Source organism: Cynocephalus volans, chromosome 13 (genome assembly GCF_027409185.1).
Source record: "Cynocephalus volans isolate mCynVol1 chromosome 13, mCynVol1.pri, whole genome shotgun sequence".
Classification (NCBI taxonomy): Eukaryota; Metazoa; Chordata; class Mammalia; order Dermoptera; family Cynocephalidae; genus Cynocephalus; species Cynocephalus volans.
Genome location: NC_084472.1, coordinates 48,358,119 through 48,380,348, shown reverse-complemented (window position 1 = coordinate 48,380,348; position 22,230 = coordinate 48,358,119). Strand labels below are relative to the sequence as shown.

At 35.9% G+C, this 22,230-nt stretch overlaps 1 protein-coding gene across 1 annotated transcript in view; it reads right to left on the bottom strand.

Moving 5' to 3' along the window:
• DCC (DCC netrin 1 receptor) overlaps positions 1-22,230 on the bottom strand; it is a 770,973-nt gene that overhangs the window by 425,557 nt on the left and 323,186 nt on the right. Inside the window, exons 7-8 of the mRNA XM_063076686.1 lie at positions 14,681-14,835; positions 11,849-11,969 (exon numbers count right to left, since the gene is read on the bottom strand). Coding sequence (XP_062932756.1) covers positions 11,849-11,969; positions 14,681-14,835 — 276 coding nt within the window. The remainder of the gene's footprint in view (positions 1-11,848; positions 11,970-14,680; positions 14,836-22,230) is intronic.

The following is a 22,230-nucleotide window of genomic DNA, read 5'->3' as shown; positions in this document are numbered from 1 at the left end:
GCCTTGTCATTCTGTGTGACAAATGGCACTACCATTCTCTTAAAATAGGGTTAGAACAACAACAACAACAAAAAAATAGTACATCAAGCACTGGCTGTGTTAGACTTTAAGGAGTATTAACACCAATAATTAAACTTTTCTTGAATGGTATCTGTCATCTCTAATTCACCTTCTAGTTTTATGAGTCTTTATCCATTTTATGGGTATTTGATGCATTTTGAAAAATTAACATACCATTGAAAGTCACTATGCCTTAATTGTATTTGATAATTAGATTAGGTAAATCAAATTCATTCTCTGTTAAACTATGGATTCCTGGATTGCAGGGATTATATGATATTCACCTTTAAGACTCTTAAGACACACACACCTAGCCCATACTTGGCAAGGACCTCAGGCACACTGGGAATTGGATAGAAATCATTTGGGTGGCAGAACCTTTGACATTTTTATTAATTTCAAGCTCTTCTTCACTAGTATTTGTCAAACTCATCTGACTAGACTCAAACAAATCTGAAACATCACCCATTGACCAGAGCAGGCTGCGTATGTGGACAGAGACTGGATAGACAGTCTTATCATGTAGAGTGGCTGAAAGAGTTGGCTGGAAAGCCAGACTCCTTGCTAGCTGTGTGGCCTTGGACAAATTAGTTAACTTCTCTGTGCAGCACTTTCCTCACCCACAAAATCAGGTAAAAATATCTCCCTCATAGGATTCTTGGGAGAAATCAATTAATGTGTGTCTGTAAAGCCCTGAGTCAGCCCAATGCCCAGGACCCGGCAAGCATGAATAAATATTCAACAGTGTTTTTCAAATCTGGCTCTGCCACTTGGTAGCTATTTGATAAATAGGTAGTGGTGTCTGACCTCTTTGAAGCTCAATCTTCTAATCTATGAAATAAGAATAATAAAATATTCTAGAGTGGATTATCCTCGATGTGAATAAAATGATGTATGTAAAGGGCTTAGCACATAGTACCCAACATGAGAAGGTTCTTGAAAATGCTATTATTCTCTTCTGCATTTTCCTTTTCTTTATTTCTATAAATTTTACTCTACGTAGAGCAATTATAACTCTGTTGGTATATTCTTTTTCATAAATTAAAATGGGTCTTGTTTTCTTGTTTTTCTAAGTTTCTCATTAGATTGAAAATGTTCAAATATAACAGCCTTATCCCCTAAGAACTTTAAAGTGTCCTGAGGGGCAGAGAATGTTCTGCATAGTTTATCTGGTGGCTGAAGTCAAAGGTAAAATCACACTCACCTTTCTGAAACCCTTCATATGCTTTAGTTTATATTGCTTGTTGCTTGATGTTTGTTGTATCCACATATTTTGATTTCAAAAATAAAAATAATATAGTAAGTTTTTTCATTATAAACATAGATATAGAAGTAGATTTAAACTTGTTTTAAAAATTTGGATCTACATTGTATAAAAAAATTTACATTCTACTATTTATGTTTTGTTTCACTACTTATTTACATAGTATATATAATATATATTTACTTCATTATACATTTATATTTTATTATTTATATTTTATGCACTACTTATTGCTGTATCATATCACATCTTGGGAGAATGTCAGAAGTTAGTGTCACTCTTAAAGTCCTAAATAATGGTAGTTCTTATCACATTCTAATTTAATTCCGCAATCTGGCCCTTACAAAAACCAGACCAAACAGAGAGGGCAAAAGTGAACAACTGGAAACTTAACTAAATATAACTCCCATGGTAGCTGCTGTGCCGGAAGCTATATCTTTGCTAGTGAAAATCAATATGACCTGCAGTAAAACATATGTAGTCACAGTGATGTCTTCTTTTTCATCTCTATAAGAAAGGATAATCAAAACATTCTCATTCACTAAGAATGGAAAATTACTACTCATTTACAGTCATGCCCCAGGGCTATGTTAACTCTCATGTTATATCTTAACACAGTCCAAAGGGACCTGGGCCATCACATTTTGCAGCATATTCCGTTTGTCCATTATATGGATAACATCATGTTAATCAGACCAGGTGAACAAGAAGTGGCAAATAAACGGGAGACTTTCATAAACACAATATGCTCCAGATTGTGGGAGATCAACGCTATGAGGATACATTGGCCCATCACATCAATAACAATTTTAGGGCCATGGTGGTTTGGGGCATAGCAGGATGTATCCTATAAATGAGGACAAATTATTATATCTCATACTTCCAAATTAAGAATGAATCACCTGTTAGGCATCAGGGTTTTTCGTGCAGGATATTCTGTTCTCACTCATTTACTGGGTAGTACACAAGGCTGACACCTTTGAGTAGGGTGTCCAGAGCAGAAATAGGTATGTAGCAGGTCTAGGCTATGATGGAAGTGGATCTGCCACTTGGGCCATACAATCCAGTAGATGCTATAGTATTAGAAGCATTTATGATAAGAAAAAAAATCTCTGTGAATATTGTGGCAAGCCCTAACAGGGGAATTACAACATAAATCCTTAGGATTCTGTAGCTAAGTCATGCTGTGTGAAGCAGAGAAGTACACACCATCTGTAAAATGGCTCCTGGAAGAATATTGGACCATGATGCAGAAAGGATGCCCAACCATGGGATAATCTATTGACCAAGTGGCCAGAACTGCTCATCATGAGCTGGGTCTTCTGAGACACACCAAGTCTTACAGTTGAGTAGGAACATCATCAATTCATAATAAGATGAAAGTGGTAGAGACAATTTTTTCCAGTAGGCATAATGCTGGGCACAACAGATCACCTACCTCATATCAAAAGAGAAATGGCTAATGTAAGTACATATATATATGAGCACACACATATATACACACATATATGAATACATACATATATACACATACATATACACACATACATATCAGCAAGGTCATGTAGCTTGGCTGATTGATCTTGGGTCTGGAGAGAAAGTTATTGGAAGATCAGAAACAAGGAGGTTTGGGGAAGAGGTATGTGGCTGGTTCTATGGGAATAAACACCAGGTGTAAAGATCTTTTAATCACATGTAAACAACGGATTACATCTTTCATGAAAGAGGCACTAAATAATCACCTAGATGAAACAATTCAGCTAGTTGACATCAGCCAGTGTCCAGTGGTAGCACAACAGGTGCATGAATGAAGAGGCTACAGTAGCAGAGGTGGAGCATTGCCTGTCAGCATGGGCTTGAACTCAACAAGGCTGCTTCTACTCACCAGCAGCTACCACCACTGCAGTGTTCCCAATCTACTAGCAACAGAGATACATGCTGAGCTCCCCACAAAGCACTATTCCTTGAGGAATATCTTGGTGTTTATTTAGACTCCTACTCTGGAAGGGCTAGAAATTTAACTTTACTGAAATAGACACATATTCTGAGAATGAGTTTGCCTTTCTTACTCTCAGGGCTTCATTCTGCATCACTATTTGAGAGCTCGTGAAGTAATGGAGCTACCAACATGAGATGCCTCAATATATTGCAAATGATCAAATAACTCACTATATAGCAAAATAAGTGTGGGCATGACTATATAACCATGGGATCTACTGATCCTATCACATATCAAGTACCGAGAAGCTGCTGACTTAATATAGCAAAAATACAGCCCTTTGGAGGTACAAGTGAGGAAACAGATTGGAAATAATACCCTCCAATAAGAGGATGGGATGCCTTCCTCTAGGGTGCAGTATACACTCTAAATCAATCACCAGTATATGGTGTCATGTCCTTAATACATAGGACACAAGAGATGGAAGTAGGTGTGGTACTGCTTGTCATCACTCCCAGTGACCCATCGAAGAAATGTGTTTTTCTCATCCCCGTGGCTCTAGGCTACGGACTTAGAGATCCTAGTTCTCAGAGGTGGAATGTTTCCATCGCTGAACTTTGAGTTATTGCTGCTGCCTTATCATTTCAGAATTCTTGTGCCAAAATACCAGCAGACAAGGCAAGATTCCACCCTGGCAAGAGTAATTACTCTGGTCTTCGGGAGGTGGTGGGAAACAAGGAAGAGATGATTGGCACTCTGATGATCTGCTATGGTGTCTCTTGGTATTCTCTTCCTCAATTTTGATGATATATGGACTAATGCAGTATCTATGGACTGCAAAGAGACAGGAATTTGGGTCTCCCCACCAGGTAAGCCACATAGAACAGCAGAGATGCAAGCCGAGGGTGAGAGGAATCTATAACAGGAAGGAGGAGGGAAACTGTTGCAGCCTGAGACCGGTTTCACTTCCAGTGGTGCAGGTTGTAGTTTATCCCCTTAACCTTTCCATTTTCCCTAGGGAACAAGACTAACCACCTAGGGAAGTTGTTTCTAGAATTTATTACATGAAGCAAATAAATCCCCTTTCAGGACTGTAGTACTCATTCCTCCAGCTGGAGGGAGCGATGGCAGTTGATGGCTCACTGTTGAATTGTCTCCAGTAATTGCCTTCAGCTGGAGAGAACCTCCCCACTCAAGGTCACACCCATCTCTGGGCAGACAGTAGCCTGGAGAGTCATCTCAGCTTCAGAGGAACTTCCTGTGGGATCATCTGAGTTCTTGGTTGTGACTGCAGTGTGATTTACCACTTCATACTGTGTATGTGAGCACCAGTTCACTGCCTTTCTATCCATGCCAATAATATCATTTTGGCAGTTAAAAATTATACTTATATAATTTAAGTTGTTAATTTACATGTACCTCTTACTTGTCATTACATTGATAACTTAAAATCCCTATGATAATATATCAGAAAAAACACATACACATGTGCATGAATATGGGTGTGCACGTGTGGGTGTGTTTTGTGTGTACACACACATCTCTTTAATGGGTGATTATAGGTAAAAGATAGAAATATAATAAGTGCAAGATCTTTAGGGTTCAAGGTAAAAATCAACATTCTTCTTTTCCACTTTCCCACCACAGAGAGTTAAATAAATAAATAAATAAATAAAAGATACAGTGTAACACTCTTTGGTGTGTTTACCATTGAAGTATGATGTGATCAATATTTATGAATGTATCAAGTTTTCCATATTGTATGGATTTATAGTTACCACTGGTCTCAGTGCATTTCATATTACTGCAGAATTCATTTCTAATTTCAAAGTCTGCCATACAGCCATATCCTCTTGATTAGCACTGAGCTAGCTTCCTACTTGAAGAACATGCTGAATGAAGGACAAGGTGAATGACAAGCCTTTATTTGCTGAGAAACCTCTGCCTACATAAAACTGCAATGAGCAAGTCATTAAACTGATACTGCAAACCTTGCTGCAAATCTTTCCACTAGCCGTCATTTTGAGACAAGGCTTTCCCCTTAACCTTGTCCACTGGTCTAAAAACCTTTATTTTGAGGGGGCACCATCAGTAAAATATTATTATTTTTTTTTTTGTCATTTTTTCGTGACCGGCACTCAGCCAGTGAGTGCACCGGTCATTCCTATATAGGATCCGAACCCGTGGCGGGAGCGTCGCCGCGCTCCCAGCGCAGCACTCTACCGAGTGCGCCATGGGCTCGGCCCTAAAATATTTTTTTATTAGTTATCTTCTTGGAGGATGGAAAAATGTGCTACAAGAAAGCTATCATTTTACCCATCCCAATAAATGCCTGCTATTCTTCTTGAGACTAAACATAACCAATAGAAGACTTTATAATAGCTAACATTTGTGTAATAATTTACAGCGTACAAATCCCTTTTACATACATTTATTGCACTAAATCTTTGAGACAATTATGTACTGTATTTTACAGCTAAGAAAATAGAAACTTTGAAAGATTAGACAATATTCTAAGAATCTGTTCATAAATATATTCTATATTCCACATATTTTTTAAATCTCTATAAGTAAACTGGATATGGACATAGAGATGATATATGAGCACATCTCACATATTAGGTGAATATTATATGGTCAAAAATCAAATGTCTGATATATGCCAAACTTCTGCTATCAATGAACCCCTCTCAGGGAAAGTGTTAGGTTGAGTGTCAACATTTTTCTAAGAAAGGGAGACTCTGAGGTAGAAAATAAAAGAGCATAGATTACTTTTCTCTTATTTTTATTTTTACATTCACATGCAAAAAAAAATTCTTCAATTGATTGAACAAATTTATGGCTGTATAAGCTAAAGTTAATAACCACTTTGAAAAAAAATTGGTTCTGTATCCTATTAGCTACAAATAATTACCAAAGCTTATAAAAGAAAATGTTCTAGGAAAGCTTATGAGCTATAATATCACCACAGGGGAAATACATTTCAAAAAATACTAAGTTGTTCCTTATTCATTTAGACTCAATGATGGAACTATAAAGAGAAATATTGCAGTTTTAATGTACATCTTGGTTTGTGTGAGGAAACTCTCTAATGACCCATTTCCCCGTTTGGGTTCACTAACATACTGGTCTAACACATGGGACAGGCTCTTCTACATTATTTACAGAACTCCAGAAACAATTTGATCCCACACTAATTACCATTAAGCATTCAGATCATATTAACTCTTCCCATATTAAGAGACAAAAATTCAACTTAAATGACCACCAGTGACTAATGACAGATTAAGTAGTATATCCCTTTAGCTTCAGTTACATTGTCACTTACGTAGTTGCTTAGGTGCTACTACACCGATAAATCAAACTCTAACAGATCTTGAGGTGTTAAGACTAATTGTACACTTCTTCACTGCTCCACAAAGAATCCCAGTGAAGTAAGTATGTAGGAATCAACATGTAATAAGAAACAATATAATATACAATTATATAGGTACACATCTAAATATTTCTCTTGTCCTTTGGGATTTCTAGGTATTCTTCTCATATTGATAAGGAATTTCTCACAAAACAAATCCAAAAGGATTTCTGATTTTATTCCTTGATGTTCATGGCCAGACTTAGATCTTCTTGCTAATTCCAGGATATATGATATACTGCCTTAATAAAATGTTTAAAATTCAACTTCATTTGCAATCAGTAACCTTTTCCAGGCGAGGACAGATAACTAATATCAGCTCTTATTTTTCTGAACATCTAACCAATGTATTTCCCCTGTAGTAGATCTCTATTTTGGTACCAGTGTTGAAGGAAAAAATAAACCCAAGATTAGAAACTATGAAATATTAACATAAGGCACACACTCCATATTTATTTCTTGTATAGAAGGCAAATCTACATTTTGTAAAATATTTACAACATTTATTTTATTTGTGATAGATTTTCCCACAGCCTTTTTGTATATGGTGGAATTTAAGGAATACATCATTTCTCCCTATGGCAAATTTATTCTATCTTCACCCATTTCTGTCATTTAATTAAACACATTCCAGACGACATATGACCCAATCATAGGTGCATTCCCAGTTCCATGGCCCTCAACTTCCCTGCTCAACAGTCACTTATTTCTAATGACTTTCCACTGCAGACACTGTCAGGACACTGAATGTGACCCAGCAACTACAGCCAGGATAACTAACTTGGAGATAACTGATATCTTATATCTATCTTATGTTTTGTTCCTGCCTACTGCTGTTCTCCCTATCACCCCCCCCTTGCCAGCACCAGATAATTGCTGACTTTCCACTTAACTACCAAATAGTCTTCTTATTTTAATAACTACCCACCCAAACTCCAGTTTAGTGGATGGTGACTCAGGGATAATTAATTCATCATCACCTCCTCTGCCAACTGGATCCTAAATTATTGCTTACCTGTTTGCAATTCTAGATACTGAAACTTCTTGTTCCTGTGACACCTAACACATTAACTCTTAATGTATTTTTTGCCAGGCTATTCACTGAATGCTGGACTAGCAACTATAGTTCATCTCTTTCATTTGGAAAGGAAGTTTCTTAACGAATGTCTTATTCAACCCCAAATAATTAAAACAAACAAACAAAAATAACAATAACAATAAAGTTCTGTCCTTAGCTCTTAGAAGAAAGCTAAACTATTTTAACTTGCATTCACCACCACTTACATAATATGGCTAAAATATATTTTGATGTATATGCAGTCTTAAGTGTGCAGGAAACTGTCCCTTGTACATAAGTGTGTGTGTGTGTGTGTGTGTGTGTGTGTGTGTGTGTGTGTGTTGTGTGTGCTTGTGTTAGATATATATAAAGAGACAGGCAACAATCTGGAATTGTGTGTATGGTGTTATAATGTTGGCTATGTGATATTATTGATAAAACCTCCTATAGTGCAGTGATTTTTTGTTAAATACCATTGATCTTGATCTAGAGGAAACCATGTATTTATTTTACATTTTATAGTGCACAAATTTCAAGTATTTTTCCCAAACTTATTTTCTGGAGAGGAAAAAAAAAAAAAAATCATTAACTCAACTTAATTTAGTATATTATGTTTACTTTATTTCCTAAATCACTAATTGCTACAGAGGGAATAGTTAACTATATATAAAAGACTATGTTGAAACTTTATTAGGCTCATGGAAATATCCACCCATAATGAACACTGGCTCAAAGAGGCCATTGTCTGGACTTCAGTGAGAAGCAGATTGTTATCGTTGCCAAGAGTAACTCACTCAAGAATAACTGTGGACAGTCCAAAGCTGAACAGCTGGGCAATGCAGGCCTACAATGGCCTTAAAATATATGGTGACCATTTATTGTCAAAACTTAGAGAGGGCTATGTTCTTCCAACCATGGCCAGCCTCATTGCTTAATTTATATTTATAGCTGGCCTCTCCACCATCTGTGCACATGGCCCATGCTGCATCTCTGAGGAATTGGAGTGGCATTATTTGCAGACCTACTTAAACAGCCAGGAAAAAGCAATCCATCATTTGTAAGGGAGAAATGTAAGACAGTCATAGTGGTGTCCTGTCACACTTTCAGATTTTAGTCTTCATTTTCTTTTGCTTTCTTTCTAATCCAATGGCAAATACAATGAGCACTGACTAAGAGTGTAGAATCCACTAACAACATTCTACCATTAGATGGAGGAAGGATGAATTATTAAGGTTCTCCTAGGCTGGCTCTAGAGAGGAGATAAAGAACATTTCTGCTCAGCAGAGTCTTATTCTTTTATGGTCACATAGCCCTAAACGAATCAGGGCCCAAGTGGAATGCAAGATACCGCTAACAAAGGGACCTGTTGAAACTGGAGCTTCCTGGTATAAGTGAAATTTAATGTCTAAAATGTGTTTATTAAAGGAGCAGAACTACTGGAGTATTAAAAGGAAACAGCTTTATGTTTCTCTTGCCATCCATTTCCAAACATGCCCTGTCAGATCTGTCTTCCCACCCCTGACTGCAACCTGGGTCAATACTCTGGCCCTCGAGTCACTTAAAAGTATTTCAAAAGCCTTATCTTTAGTTATTAAAAATAAACAAACAAACAGAAATGCACAATAACAACAGCAACCCCCCCCACACACACACCAGTGAGATCTGAATCAAAACATTTAACTGATACTCAATTGAAAGTTTCTCTCCATCTCCCAAAGCAGGCCTGAGATGAAAAATAGAGAAGAGAGCAGTAGGATTATCTGTCACCTGTGTTTCTGTCTCTCTGATCTCTTTCTTCTCTTCTGCTTAGGGCTTCTCCAGGATCAGAGAGGGGAGAATGGATTTTCAGTTAAGCAGAAAATCAGCTGTTTTTCTCAGTTTGTGCTCTCAAAAGGCCACAGTCATGGGAGTCATCTGCCTGCCTCTTTTCTGTGGGGCAGTACTATAGATTCCTCAGAGACCCCCCACCATAGGAATCCCCTCACTGGACCCCTGCTGAAGTTGACAAGGCATTCTCTGGTGGCCTTCTGCTCCAGCTCCCAGTGCAGCTACAGTTCCAGCAGTGTCCCTCCAGTGTCTTTTGCTTGGGGTAGCCTCAGCAGGCAGGACCTCTTGGGCAGGGTCCTTCTGAGAACCATCAGCCCTGCTTTCTTCAGGTGGAAATAGAACTTCTTCCACTGTCACCCTTCCCATTCTACCCGCATTGTGAGCAGTTCCAGAGAGTTCTCATCCAGAATAAGTTGCCCATTTTTCAGTTTTTACAAGAACTTCCCAGCAATATATACACCACGTGCATACACACACACACACACACACACACACACACACACACACACACACACACACACACACACACACACACACACACACACACACCATCTGTCCAGGAATTTTCTTGGTATCTTCACAACACGGTTTGTGGCGGAGGGAAATACCATGACAACCTCTAATCCTGTGAATTCCAGCACTTCAAAGAATCCTCTGTTCCTATGCATAGTTGAAAGGGATGACCACTGGGCCTCTTTCGTCAATGCCAACAAGTCGTAGGAGGACATATTTCATACCTCCTTTAGAAATATGGGGTTACTTATTCACATTTTCCTCAGCTTTACAGCCTTAGCTGAAAATCAAGGTTGACCAGAATTCTCTTGTTCTGTGACTGTGTTGCTGCTGGTATTAGATTAAAAGTGGCCGTGTTGTTGTTGTCAGTGACATGGTGCACAGTTTGGAAAGCATGGCTCTCATCGGAGACCCTGATTTTACAGGTTCCTTTTCTTCTACTTATCCACTACTAGTTTGGCAGAAGAAATTGTACTTAATCACACAAATGAAACTACACTAACACTTACAGCACATCAAATGGAGGAAAAAGAAGGAGTCTATCAGAGAAATAGGTGATCCAGAGACGGTTCATTATCCCCTTTAATTCCTAGATAGTTCTTTTAATTCCTTTTTTCTTCTGAGACTGGTATTTTGTATTTTGTATTTTTATAGAAATCAACAACAAAAAATAGAAAGTCATTTTTTTGTGAGCATTATCATGAGTCATCAGATAATTGGCTAGGGGTGCACAAATTACAAGGATTTAATACATGTAAATGATACAATACATTTTAAATGATAGAAGCCAAAGAAGTACTATGTCTCATATGTTTAAGCTATTTTCTATTAAACTTACTTCAAAGAAAGATTAAGACAAGAGTGAGCCATGTCAAGAGAAAGGAAACTGGTCTAAAAGAGATAAAATTTACATAGCAAATAAATGATATGAAAATTTTCATAGGAGGTATTAATAATTAAATATATTTTGATCTATATAAACAACTGTTCAGTCTGTTATTTAATTTATTATTATTTTTTTTAACCTTCTTTAGTGTTTATCTTTTCAGAGCAGCTGACCGGTTTCCAGTTTGTTTTTTCTTTTTGTTTTTGTTGGTTTGTTTGTTTCCCTGCAAACCCCTGGCAAGAGCTGTGTTGTTATGGGGATATTATTTGATAGGTCTATTATTGGCTTATGCTAGTTTTCAATAAATCACCATATTAAACTTCCAAAAGACTACAAATAAATAAATAAAAAGTAATTAAAAACTTTATCAATTATAGTAAGAAAGGACAATTTATCCAAATTTGTTTAAGAGAAAAATGGCTTTACTGTCAAGTGATTATTTTTGCTATTTTTCTACCAACTTCCATTGATTAAAAACTGTATGTATATACATATAGTCTTTATATATAAGTGTATATATATGTGACTATACGCACACATACAACTAAAATATACACACACATATATGATATACATTATATTTCATATTTATATGAAACACTGGGAAGAAAAACCACAAAAAGGGAGAAGGTAATAATTGAGTGATTATTGTCATGAAAATCAGAGGCCCTGTTGTTCACGATGACTTTATCTCATTAGAAGTAGATAGACAGATATAGACAAATTAAACTTGCTAGAAAAAATACATATCAACTCACAAATGTAAAGCTAAATTAACAAAATAATTTCAGATTGACTCTGAGGTATAGGAAAACCATACAGATTTTATAAATGGACTGTGAAGAGGTGTAACTACAGGTACCAGAACAAAGTTCTCATCGTCTTACCAGGTTTAGGGACAATGAGCTGTGCACTGGTCTGGACGTTTCCAGCCTCATTTTCAGCCACACATTGATAAAAGCCTTCATCCGACTTCACCACCCCAAGGATCCGTAAGTTGCTTTCTCCCTAGGGAGAAGATAAAGCAGGTGATTTTTTTTTTTTTTTTTGACCGGTAAGGGGATTGCAACCCTCAGCATGGTGTGGTCTGCACCACACTGAGCCAGTGAGCGCACCAGCCATCACTATATAGGATCCGAACCCGTGGCCTCGGTGCTACCAGCGCCACACTCTCCGGAGTGAGCCATGGGGCTGGCCCAGGTGAAATATTTTAAAGAGTAAATACTCAAGGTGACAAAATGAACATAAACTGAAATTTAACAGAATGTTATAGAAGAAACAAGAGAGCAAGGTCGTGAGGATTCTTAGCCTCACTGATGTCGTACTCCACCTGGGAAATGTCACGCATCCCCAATACTCTTTTCTGAATTCACGAGCATCAGTCCAACCTAGTTCTACAGTAAAAAGTATGCTCACCAAAAATACACATTTTATTATCTAAATGAACAGTCAACAGAAGGTCTTTTATTAGGTATGGAATAATCTAAGATTAACACCAAAAGAAATCTCATTTTTTTTTTCATTTGTATTAAAGGAAACAGATTTAGTAGCTGCTCAGGAAAAGAAAAAAGAAAAAAAGGAAAACACAGAGTTCTACAGCTTCTAAAGGGCAAGAAATCTAGGTTGGATATTTTCTGGAGCATTTACCCAGAAAATTGTCTAAAAATCCATTCAAATTTGTAATTATTTTGACAGATACCCTTTTGGGGTTTGGAGAAGGGAGTATGGTAGATGTTTTATATGCATGTCATTAGTGTTCTACGGCCGAAGTGTTGCACCTTCAGCAATCCATAGATTAAATGCAACAATGTTAATTCCTCCTTTATTTAAATTGAGCCACCATTTTTTTCAAGGATGGATGATAAAATGATCTAGAGATAGCATTTAATTATACTAACTCAGTTTATCTACTATGTTAGTGTAAGAATTAGTTCAGTAAGTGAGACGTGTTAAATCACTTTCCCTGAAGTCATTAGGAGATAAATATTACCTCATGGGGAAATCTTAATTGTTTTTAGTGTCTTGTAGTCAATTCTCAGCTAATGTAAAATTCTTAGACAGAGCTGGCTAACTTCTAATTAACAATTCACATATAAGTTACTATTTGTGCTCAATGTTACACGTGTGGCAGAAAATGGCTCTCAGATTTCTGGAGCTATTGAGGAAATATTTTTAAGCACAATTTAATGGGAATAGGGCACACACCACACATTTTCTTTCACCTTAAGAAAAGAAACATTTAAGTAGGTTGGCTGTAATGTGTCATGCTGGGAGAAAAATTATACTCAAACTGTAGAAAAAAATAAATGTTGCATTTTATTGTATGTCCTTAAGGATACTCAACAATTTCCTTTACATGCAAGTAGCATTATATTTTAGGCCTTTACACCACTTTTCAACTTGCCCAATGGCAGGTCATTTTTAATTCAGTGGTAGTGGAAATAGCATTGCATTTAAAAGAACTGATGGATTGGTGTGACATTCAAAGTTAAATTTTTTCCCTTTCTTAATCTATTCGCAACCAATTAAACAGAAGTAACCAAAAGTGAAAAATGGTAAGTGGTGGTAAAAGTGTTAAAGACGTGCTTTATGGATTAGTTCCTTAAGAGCATTTATAGTATGCCAAAATGCATGCACAAAGAGCTTATGAAAGTTTCTGAAAATCAACTGATCATGGAAGAGGCATTTACCAACAAGAGCCCTTGTAAGGCCATGGAGAAGAGGTAGAAGCCTGGACTCACATGACATCTATACTCTGGTCCTATTCTGCCTGGGAGACTTGGCTTAGATGACAGCTCTTCTTTGACAGGGCCATGTCTGCTTCTGCAGTGTAAGATAAGTGAACCTAAAACCCTCTTCTTTAGCTGCAAAGTTCTTCAGTACTTAGAAAGTGCCTTTTATATTTCTCATGAATATATATACCTGAAATCAGAACCTCTGATGCTAACCTACACCTACAGGAGAGTTTCACAGAGCATTTTCAAATGAGCAAAGCATTCTCCTGATAACATCAAAAAGAACAATATTGAGCACTTGCTGTGTACTGAGACAACTCAGTGAATATATTTTCATTATTCCTATGAGCTTCCACAAGCATAGGGGTAGAAAGTGAAGTAAAACTTGTAGGAAACTCTAAGAACAATTGTTCTTAGCTTAAATTTTTTCTGGTTGCTCAAAATTACAAACCAATGTGAACTCATGGCCTTTCTACCACTGCAGTCACCACTGCCACCACCACTATCACTGTCCCCATAACCATTGCTTAACTCAACTGCTCACGTAAGATCAGTTGGTCCTATCTACAAGGAAGCCAAGAAACGTTGTCTGTATTGAGACTACCATATTGTAAGTAGCACATCTTACTGAAACTTTAATACAATGAATAAAATCCAAAGAAGTAAGAGAATCTTGGCTTAATATAGTCTCAAACTAGGTTCTAAACTCTTCTACAAGCCAGCAGTGAAAGTCTTAGACCCTTTGTTTTTTCTTTGTTTGCTTGTTTTCAAGCTTTTCTGTAAAACAAGGGAGATGGATTATTTGATCCCTTTTTTTTAGCTCAAAAATCCTAAGTCTAGAAAGTGATGTGCTTTATTAGAACAATTTTCTTAACATATTATAAAAATTTCCAACAGGAAACTTCTTCCCAGGGAATAAAAGCAAGTGAAAAAATAGTAAACAATGAATGGGATTATAAAGCTAGTATAAAAAAAGATAATTACCACTATCTGAAAATAATCACTAGGGATGACCACATCTCCATTCTTCATCCAATTCACAGTGGGCACAGGCTTTCCAGAGACTGCACATTCAAACTCAATATCCATGCTTTCATAGGCATAAAGGTTGGAAGGGTGATTTAAAAACCATGGCGGAACTGCAAAGACAGAAAAAAAAAAAAAGTGAGTGGGTGGAGATGTGAACTTGAATGCTGTTGTCTTCACTGATTTAAAAACACTGCTCTGGGATAGAAAATATTTGTAATTCAAATCATTTCCCGAAACCCTTAGCTTACTATACAGGAACTACTGTAGAATAAATCTTTCTTTTCCCCAAATGCAGTTAACAATTGTGGTTATTGCTGTTTTACCACATGTAAAGGGGGAAAACACTTTTAGAAAAAAAATATCATAAATAATAAACATTTTAAATAGCCTAGTATTTGAACTCAATTGACCTGTATACTGGAAAGTTTCTAAAGATATGGAAACAGGAAATAAATAAAGTAAATAAAGAGAAGCTGCTAGGACTGAGAAAACCTAGAACACAAAATAAGGTTTTCCTGTAGTTCTAGAGTTTTGTTAGGATTTAATTAATGTGATAGACTCATCCTCTGTTGAAACTGGCTATAGTGATAAGTAACTAAAAATAACTTTGTCATCTTTACTATGGGCACGTTCCTATTACCCTAGTAACTATACACTGCTGTGTATGAATATTACTATACTGTGTTATTATTTTCTCATCATGGTATGTGATATACTAATTTCATTTAATTTCTCAGTTATAATACTAGTTTTTCTATGATGGAAATTTGTAATTGAAAGAAAATTAAAAATATAACACATCTTGCTAATTAATCTATGGCTCAGTCCCTTAAAACCTTGCCTAGGACTGAAAAATTTTAAGAAGTAATCTTTATCCTTGTCCATGAGGAAACTTAGTGTGATGTCAGATTTGAATATTCATGTTTCCTGAGAAGCCAGATTAAATTTACAATGAAGTAGCAACCATGATCTCATTTCACACAAGAAATGAATATGTATTTTTAGTGCCATTTTCAAAATTAGACTGTGTTTTTTTGTCATTGTTGTTTTTATGTTCAATGAGTAATATGAGTACTAATTTTTGCTCATTAAAGTAACTACCATATTTTGCTCTTTCCGACCACTATCAGCAAAACTTTCCCCTGACGCCAAAGTGAATGTTCAATCTTTGATGGTCACTGACTTCTAGAAAAATGGGAGAGCAAGAGGAAGCTCCCAGGATTTAAGTTCTGCTTTATCTTACTGAATGACCGATCTCTTTCCCTCTCTCCTTTTTTCTATCCCTATCTTGTTTTCTGGATTTGTAACTAAGTATTTGAACCTCTGATACTAAGTAACTTTTAAATTCTTTTATCTTTCACAGTGGGAAACTGATTTAGATGGCTGTGATGCATTGATATTCAAGGACTAAAGACATGAAAAAATATGAGTTTGAGAGACATTCTAAACTGAATTGCCAATTGTATACAGGGCTAAAATTAATTACTTATTACTGATAATATTTTTAGTAAAATGAAACCTTTTTGATTCCTTACCCAAATTCACTGACAATGAACCAAAAGACATCAGAAATACTTATTGAATTTCGAGCAGATATTGATCCTGTTCTCAGTTTTACCCCAAATTTTCATCAAGTGTTTATTATTTACTGGCCAATAGCCAGTATTTATTGACAGCTGACAATACACATTTATTAGTTTAAGAACTTCCTATTTATTCTTCTCAGCACAACTGTCTGAGGCAGACTCTATTATCCCCATTCTACAAATGAAGATATTGAGGTACACATATTTAAATAACTTTCCCCAAATTACACAGCTCTGTGGAGACAGACAGTCTGACTGCCTTGCTGACATTCTCAACTACTTTGCTATAATTGTCTCTTTTGCCACTTGAAAATTCTGGTAGACAAATAGTTCAATATTTCAGAAGTCTCAGAGATAATGGAGATAAGCAATTAGAGCTACTAAAAAATAATACCATGTTGTTTCTCCCTCCCCTCCTTTTAAGTTCTTCTTTCCTGATGCCATGGAAACTACCTGAGTTTGCCCCTCATTAGTGCTCACATTCATTGGAATTCTTGGAATCATTATGTCTACATCCAGAATTTTTCAAAATTTGGGTCATATTCATTAGTAGACCTTGAAATTAATTTATTGAATTGAGACCAAAACTTAAATATATATGTTTATGTGTGTGTATGCACAGATACAGAGAGAGAGAGAGAGAGAGAGAGAGAGAGAGAGAGAGAGAGAGAGAGAGAGAGAGAGAGAGAGAGAATAGAATAGAATAGCAATAGAAGTATTGGGAGTATAGAAGAAAAAAGGAAGAGAGAGAACATCAAAATTTATATTGAAGAAGAGAAAAGAGAAGAGAAGGTTCAAGAGCCCAAATGACAGAGCCAGATTGAGCTGGGTTTAAATTCCAGCCCCTTCACTCACTGCAAGTGCCTCGTTATTGTCCCCACATATAACCTGGAGATAAGAATTAAGGGTATTGACAGTTCTTGTTTGTCAATAGTACATAATTGTGTGTTAAAGATAAGCAATAAATAGAAGAACATATTAGTACACCATTTGTAACAAACATAATTATTCTATTGTTTATAAGTAAACAAAATACATAAGTAAATTATGTTGTTTCTTTGTTCTCCAATTAGAGTCATTTTTTTGTATTCTCAATGTCAAAAATAGTGTGCTTCGTGTAATAATATTTCTTAAAAACAAATTATTGAGTTTAAATAATTGCCATTTTCTAATATTCATACAGGTTTACTGTTTCTCCAACTTAAAGAGTAGGAACCATCTTCCTGTTTATCATCTCTCAGTGGAACTACATAAAGCAAGGCTAATCACATAGTGGGTCCTCAATAACTTTTGTTTTACTGGTTAATAAAATATAGTGACTTCTGAATAACAAAGGGGAAAGTAATCTAATTTAAGCATGTAATTATAGTTGCAATACTGTGAGTCCCATGAATTCCTCAACAATTATTTCCTGCTTACAAATGTTTATGTGAGTTCCAAACTATATTCTCTAATATTCTTGTATCCCTTGGGCTTTCAGAATTACGCTGGACCTCTTGTCTTCCCTGGTGGTCTTTTTTTTTTTTTTTTTTTTTTTTGTCTTTTTCGTGACGGGCACTCAGCCAGTGAGTGCACCGGCCATTCCTATATAGGATCCGAACCCGCGGCGGGAGCGTCGCCACGCTGCTAGCGCAGCACGCTACCGAGTGCGCCACGGCTCGGCCCATTCCCTGGTGGTCTTAATATCTTCATTTTGATATCAGGCTCTCCAATGTTCACAGTATATCTGACAGAAGACAGAGAAGAAAATGGCTTCTCTCACTTAAACAGGGAAATTGAAGCATCAAACAGCTATATCATGCATCATCAATGGGTCTAAGCTTCATGTTTTCTGAGATACACTGCGTATCTTAGGCAGTGCTGTTATGAGTCATCCCTGGATATGTCATAAGGACAAGGGCTAATGATTTCTCTTCATATCTCAGTGCCTAGTAGAGTGTCTCATTCTCAGCATATGCCCAACAAAGATTTGCTGCTGATACTAATAAGAACTCAAGCAGTAAAATGCACATTTTCAGCCTTTACTGTGGGGATATTGGTATAAGATGACGAGGGAGAGTTTGGACAATGTCATGGAAACCATATATCTACAAAATAATACTGTTTTCTCAACACCGCACTCTCCCGAGTGAGCCACGGGCCGGCCCCTGTTTTCTTATTATAAAAAATAAAATGTCAGTGAATGATTATGAAAAGTAAACAGCAAAGAATGATGTAGCATGGCCATTTGGAGAAAAGACTGGGTATTTGTTATTTTAGGATACCCTTCAGAAATATCCTTAAATTTCATTCTTAAAGTACTTCTCTGTTTGAGCAAAAGGGTTTAAAATACTGACATGATTTGGAAGAGGGTCTTGAAAAGGTCTAAATACTGTAGATAGGCCTGGGTTGGATTAGAAATTAGGTGAAAACCCTTCAACCTTGCTTTTAAATGATACATAACCAAATTACTGCCAATTTTCCTAAACTAATTATCCACACGTCCCCTATGGCCCAATTAAACATGAGTGCCTGGCCCTTTCCTAATTCCAAGTCTTTGTACATTATATTTTTTCATACTGAAATGTTTTCCATTTCGTCCTAGAATACAGAGATGCCCTACCTATGCTCCATGAAGCCACTTTTCCAAGAAGAAAGTCCTGATTTTTTTCGGGAGCATGGGACAAGTGGGAATTGTCTTTCATTTTGGAAACACTGTAGTATTTATTTTTACTAACTTATGGCACTTGACTTGGTTTCCTCTACACTGTATTTATTTGTGCATTTGCATTGTTTTCATACTACTATGTAACTCCTTGGGGGAAGAGGCTCTATCATGCTAACATGAATTCAATACATCACTTAATATATTTTTGATGATTACATTATTCTTCAAGGAAGAGGACAAAGTTTGCCCAATTTTTTTTCTTATTTGTTCTCTTTCAAATAGGATAATAGGACCTATTTATCCCATATTAGATTGTCTTCCTAGAATTTAGGATCTAAGTATAATCATGTTATACCTCTAACAGCTCTGGAGTCGTGGATTTTCAAAACAAATTAACAAAAGCATCTCCAGTTAAAAAAAACATTGGAAACAGCATTTTTTAAAATTATGACAAACTTTTATTATATCATTTTTCTTCTCAAAATATTGTCAGTAAGCTTTCACTGTTCACAGAATAAAGACCAAGCTTATAGCTTTGTATTTAATAACTTATAGACAGGTTACAAAATTACTGACTCAAATCTTATTTCTCACCCCTTTTCTGTAGAAATCATCTACTCCATCCAAAATAATTCTACATGCTATAAATAAATTATTTGATGGCTAAAATGGATATTTAGCATGATGTAATATAATTGCTTAGTTTTACAGATTGAGAAACTGACTAAAAGGTGAATATGACTTTCAATGTCTGTCTACATCTTTCTTCAGCATATTTCTGATCATAGATCCCTACCTGGAATTACATTCCTCAGAAACTATAAACTCTATTTTTTCTCCAGGTGGCAACTCAAAGCCTCTCTTTCCATGAAGTTTTGCCTTCCATGAAGCTGGGTTTTTCTGCTCTTTTTTCTGCTCTTTTAACAGCATGCTCTTGTTCTCTGTGTCTAATTTTCATACCATTTTACTATATAAGATAGCTTTCACATATATCATTATTTACCAACCAGATTAAGGTCCTTAATGATGGGGCCTGAAGTGTATGTTTTTCTTTTAAATCCCTTTGCACATTACATAGTTTCCCCTTTTCCTACATTCTGTGGAAGGAATAATTTCACTACTTTAAACTATGTGGTGAGCAGCAGTTTCTTAATGACTATTAATAATGCAGTATGATGAATTTTCAAGTTTATCAAATTGCTCCATTTACATAGGATCAGTCCATTTCACAGAATTACTTAACACCCATGTACAATGCTATCACAATTCCTTGCAAGATATTGACTTTAGTTATACTTTCTTTCTTCAGATAGAACAAAATTCATGATCTAAAATAAATTATTCACATTTCCATCAGATGTTAGTTTCCCAGGATCTTTATAAATACTTCTAGTACATACATAGAGAATTATTTTTATTTGGGGGTTAAGAGAAGAAGACTCATGACAAAAAAATGATGAATAAGCAACAGAAATATAGAAGAAAGGTAAGTTTCTTCTTGAAAGGGTTTATCATACTTAAAATGATGAATAGATAAAAGATCCCTCTAGACTGCATTCATTAGAGTTGTACAAATAAAACTTAAATTTGGGTAAAAGTTTTCTCTAAATTACTTGTTTTTCTTTTAAAAAGTTTCCATGCTAATCATTTGAATTTTTTAGAATAAAATTTCTTCTATGATTTGAGCTCTAGATAAAGTCAGCAGGAGCAACAAAATAGTGTTATGTATTTTATTTTACGTAATAGATGCCTCATGGTTATTTTAGTAACACCCCATATTGCTTCCTAATCTTTAAACTTGGCTTTTCTATCCTTTTTTTTTTTCACTTTTAGATAAGTCATTTAGCTATTCATTTCAAGTTATTTAGGTATGTAAAAAATGTAAGTCCATTTTAAAATACTACTGTAATACACATAATTAATATTCTCTGTATTACCTGGATTTTGAGAAGAATCTAACATCCTAGAGAGATACTACAGCAATCTGGAATGACAAAGAATGCATTTTGAAACCATGCAGGTGGTTTAAATTAACAACAGGCAGCACAAATCACTCTGGTGAATGATCAACAAAAATCCAAAGAAAAAACAGATTGATGAGCAGATTTTATTAGGAGGAAAATAAAAATGAACATGATCCTTGAATGGCTGCAACTCCATCCTAAAAACCTAGCAAAAAAGACAGCTTGTTTTCTTGGAGTCCTGCATGTTTCCCTACCTCTCCAGGCCCTTTGGACTTCATTGGTTAATTTGTTGTTGAATTACTAGACATAAGCTCATTAGTCTTCTCTCTTTATAGTGGACATAAGCCCTTTAGTCTTCTCTGGAATGCAAGTATCTAAAAAGACTAATCACACCAAATGTCTAGAATATGTTTGATGCCAAATTGGGCTACCTCTATATTCAAAACAAATGAATTCTTTCAAGCACTATATCATAACTGCATCAATAGATAATTTCACCTTATGAAAACGTAGTTTAACGTAATTGCATTCAGATTATGCCATCTGGCATTGAATGTATATTTTGAGATACATCACAGAAGGGAAAATATTCTTTGTAATTCAGGATTCCATGTTAAACATATCCCTCAGTAACATCCTGGTTCTATGTAGTAACGTGTCTAATGGACTTTTCGATTTAGAAATGAGAAATTGTTCTCTCACTCCATAGTTTCAATTCTTCCTGTGTCAATTTTTGTTGCCAAAGTAATTTCCATTAGGCTAACCTGATCTTTAAATGCATAATCTCTTCTCTCCCCTCACCATATCCTTTACTTTAACAGGGTGCTATGTGATGCATCTTCTGCCTAGTCCAACACTTCTCTCCAGGCTTTGTTTATGTGACAAATGACTTGAAATCTGCTTAATATTTCTCTTTAGCTTGCTCTTTTCTAGCTACACATCTGTCCTCTCCCTTAGGACTGGTTGTTGAGATTTGCCTTTGATTCTCTACTTAAGTGTCTCTCACACATACCTGACTGTATGCTCCTAAAAATTTAGGTTGGATTAAGTTGGATTCCAGACTTAAAAGTTGAGAATGTATTATTACACATTGGAAACAAAAGCACACTTGAATTCTGTTCTGACTATTAATATTGACTGAACTCCCATTGTTCTTGAAAAATGGTTTTTAAGCTGTAGATTTTATTTTCAGCATTTCCTATTCAATGAAGTGTTTCGATCTTGTCTGACAGTGATCATCTCTGTGGGGGAGCTGTGTGGTGCATGGGTGCTCTTACAATTGCTGGAATGTGCACTACCTCTTCCCCT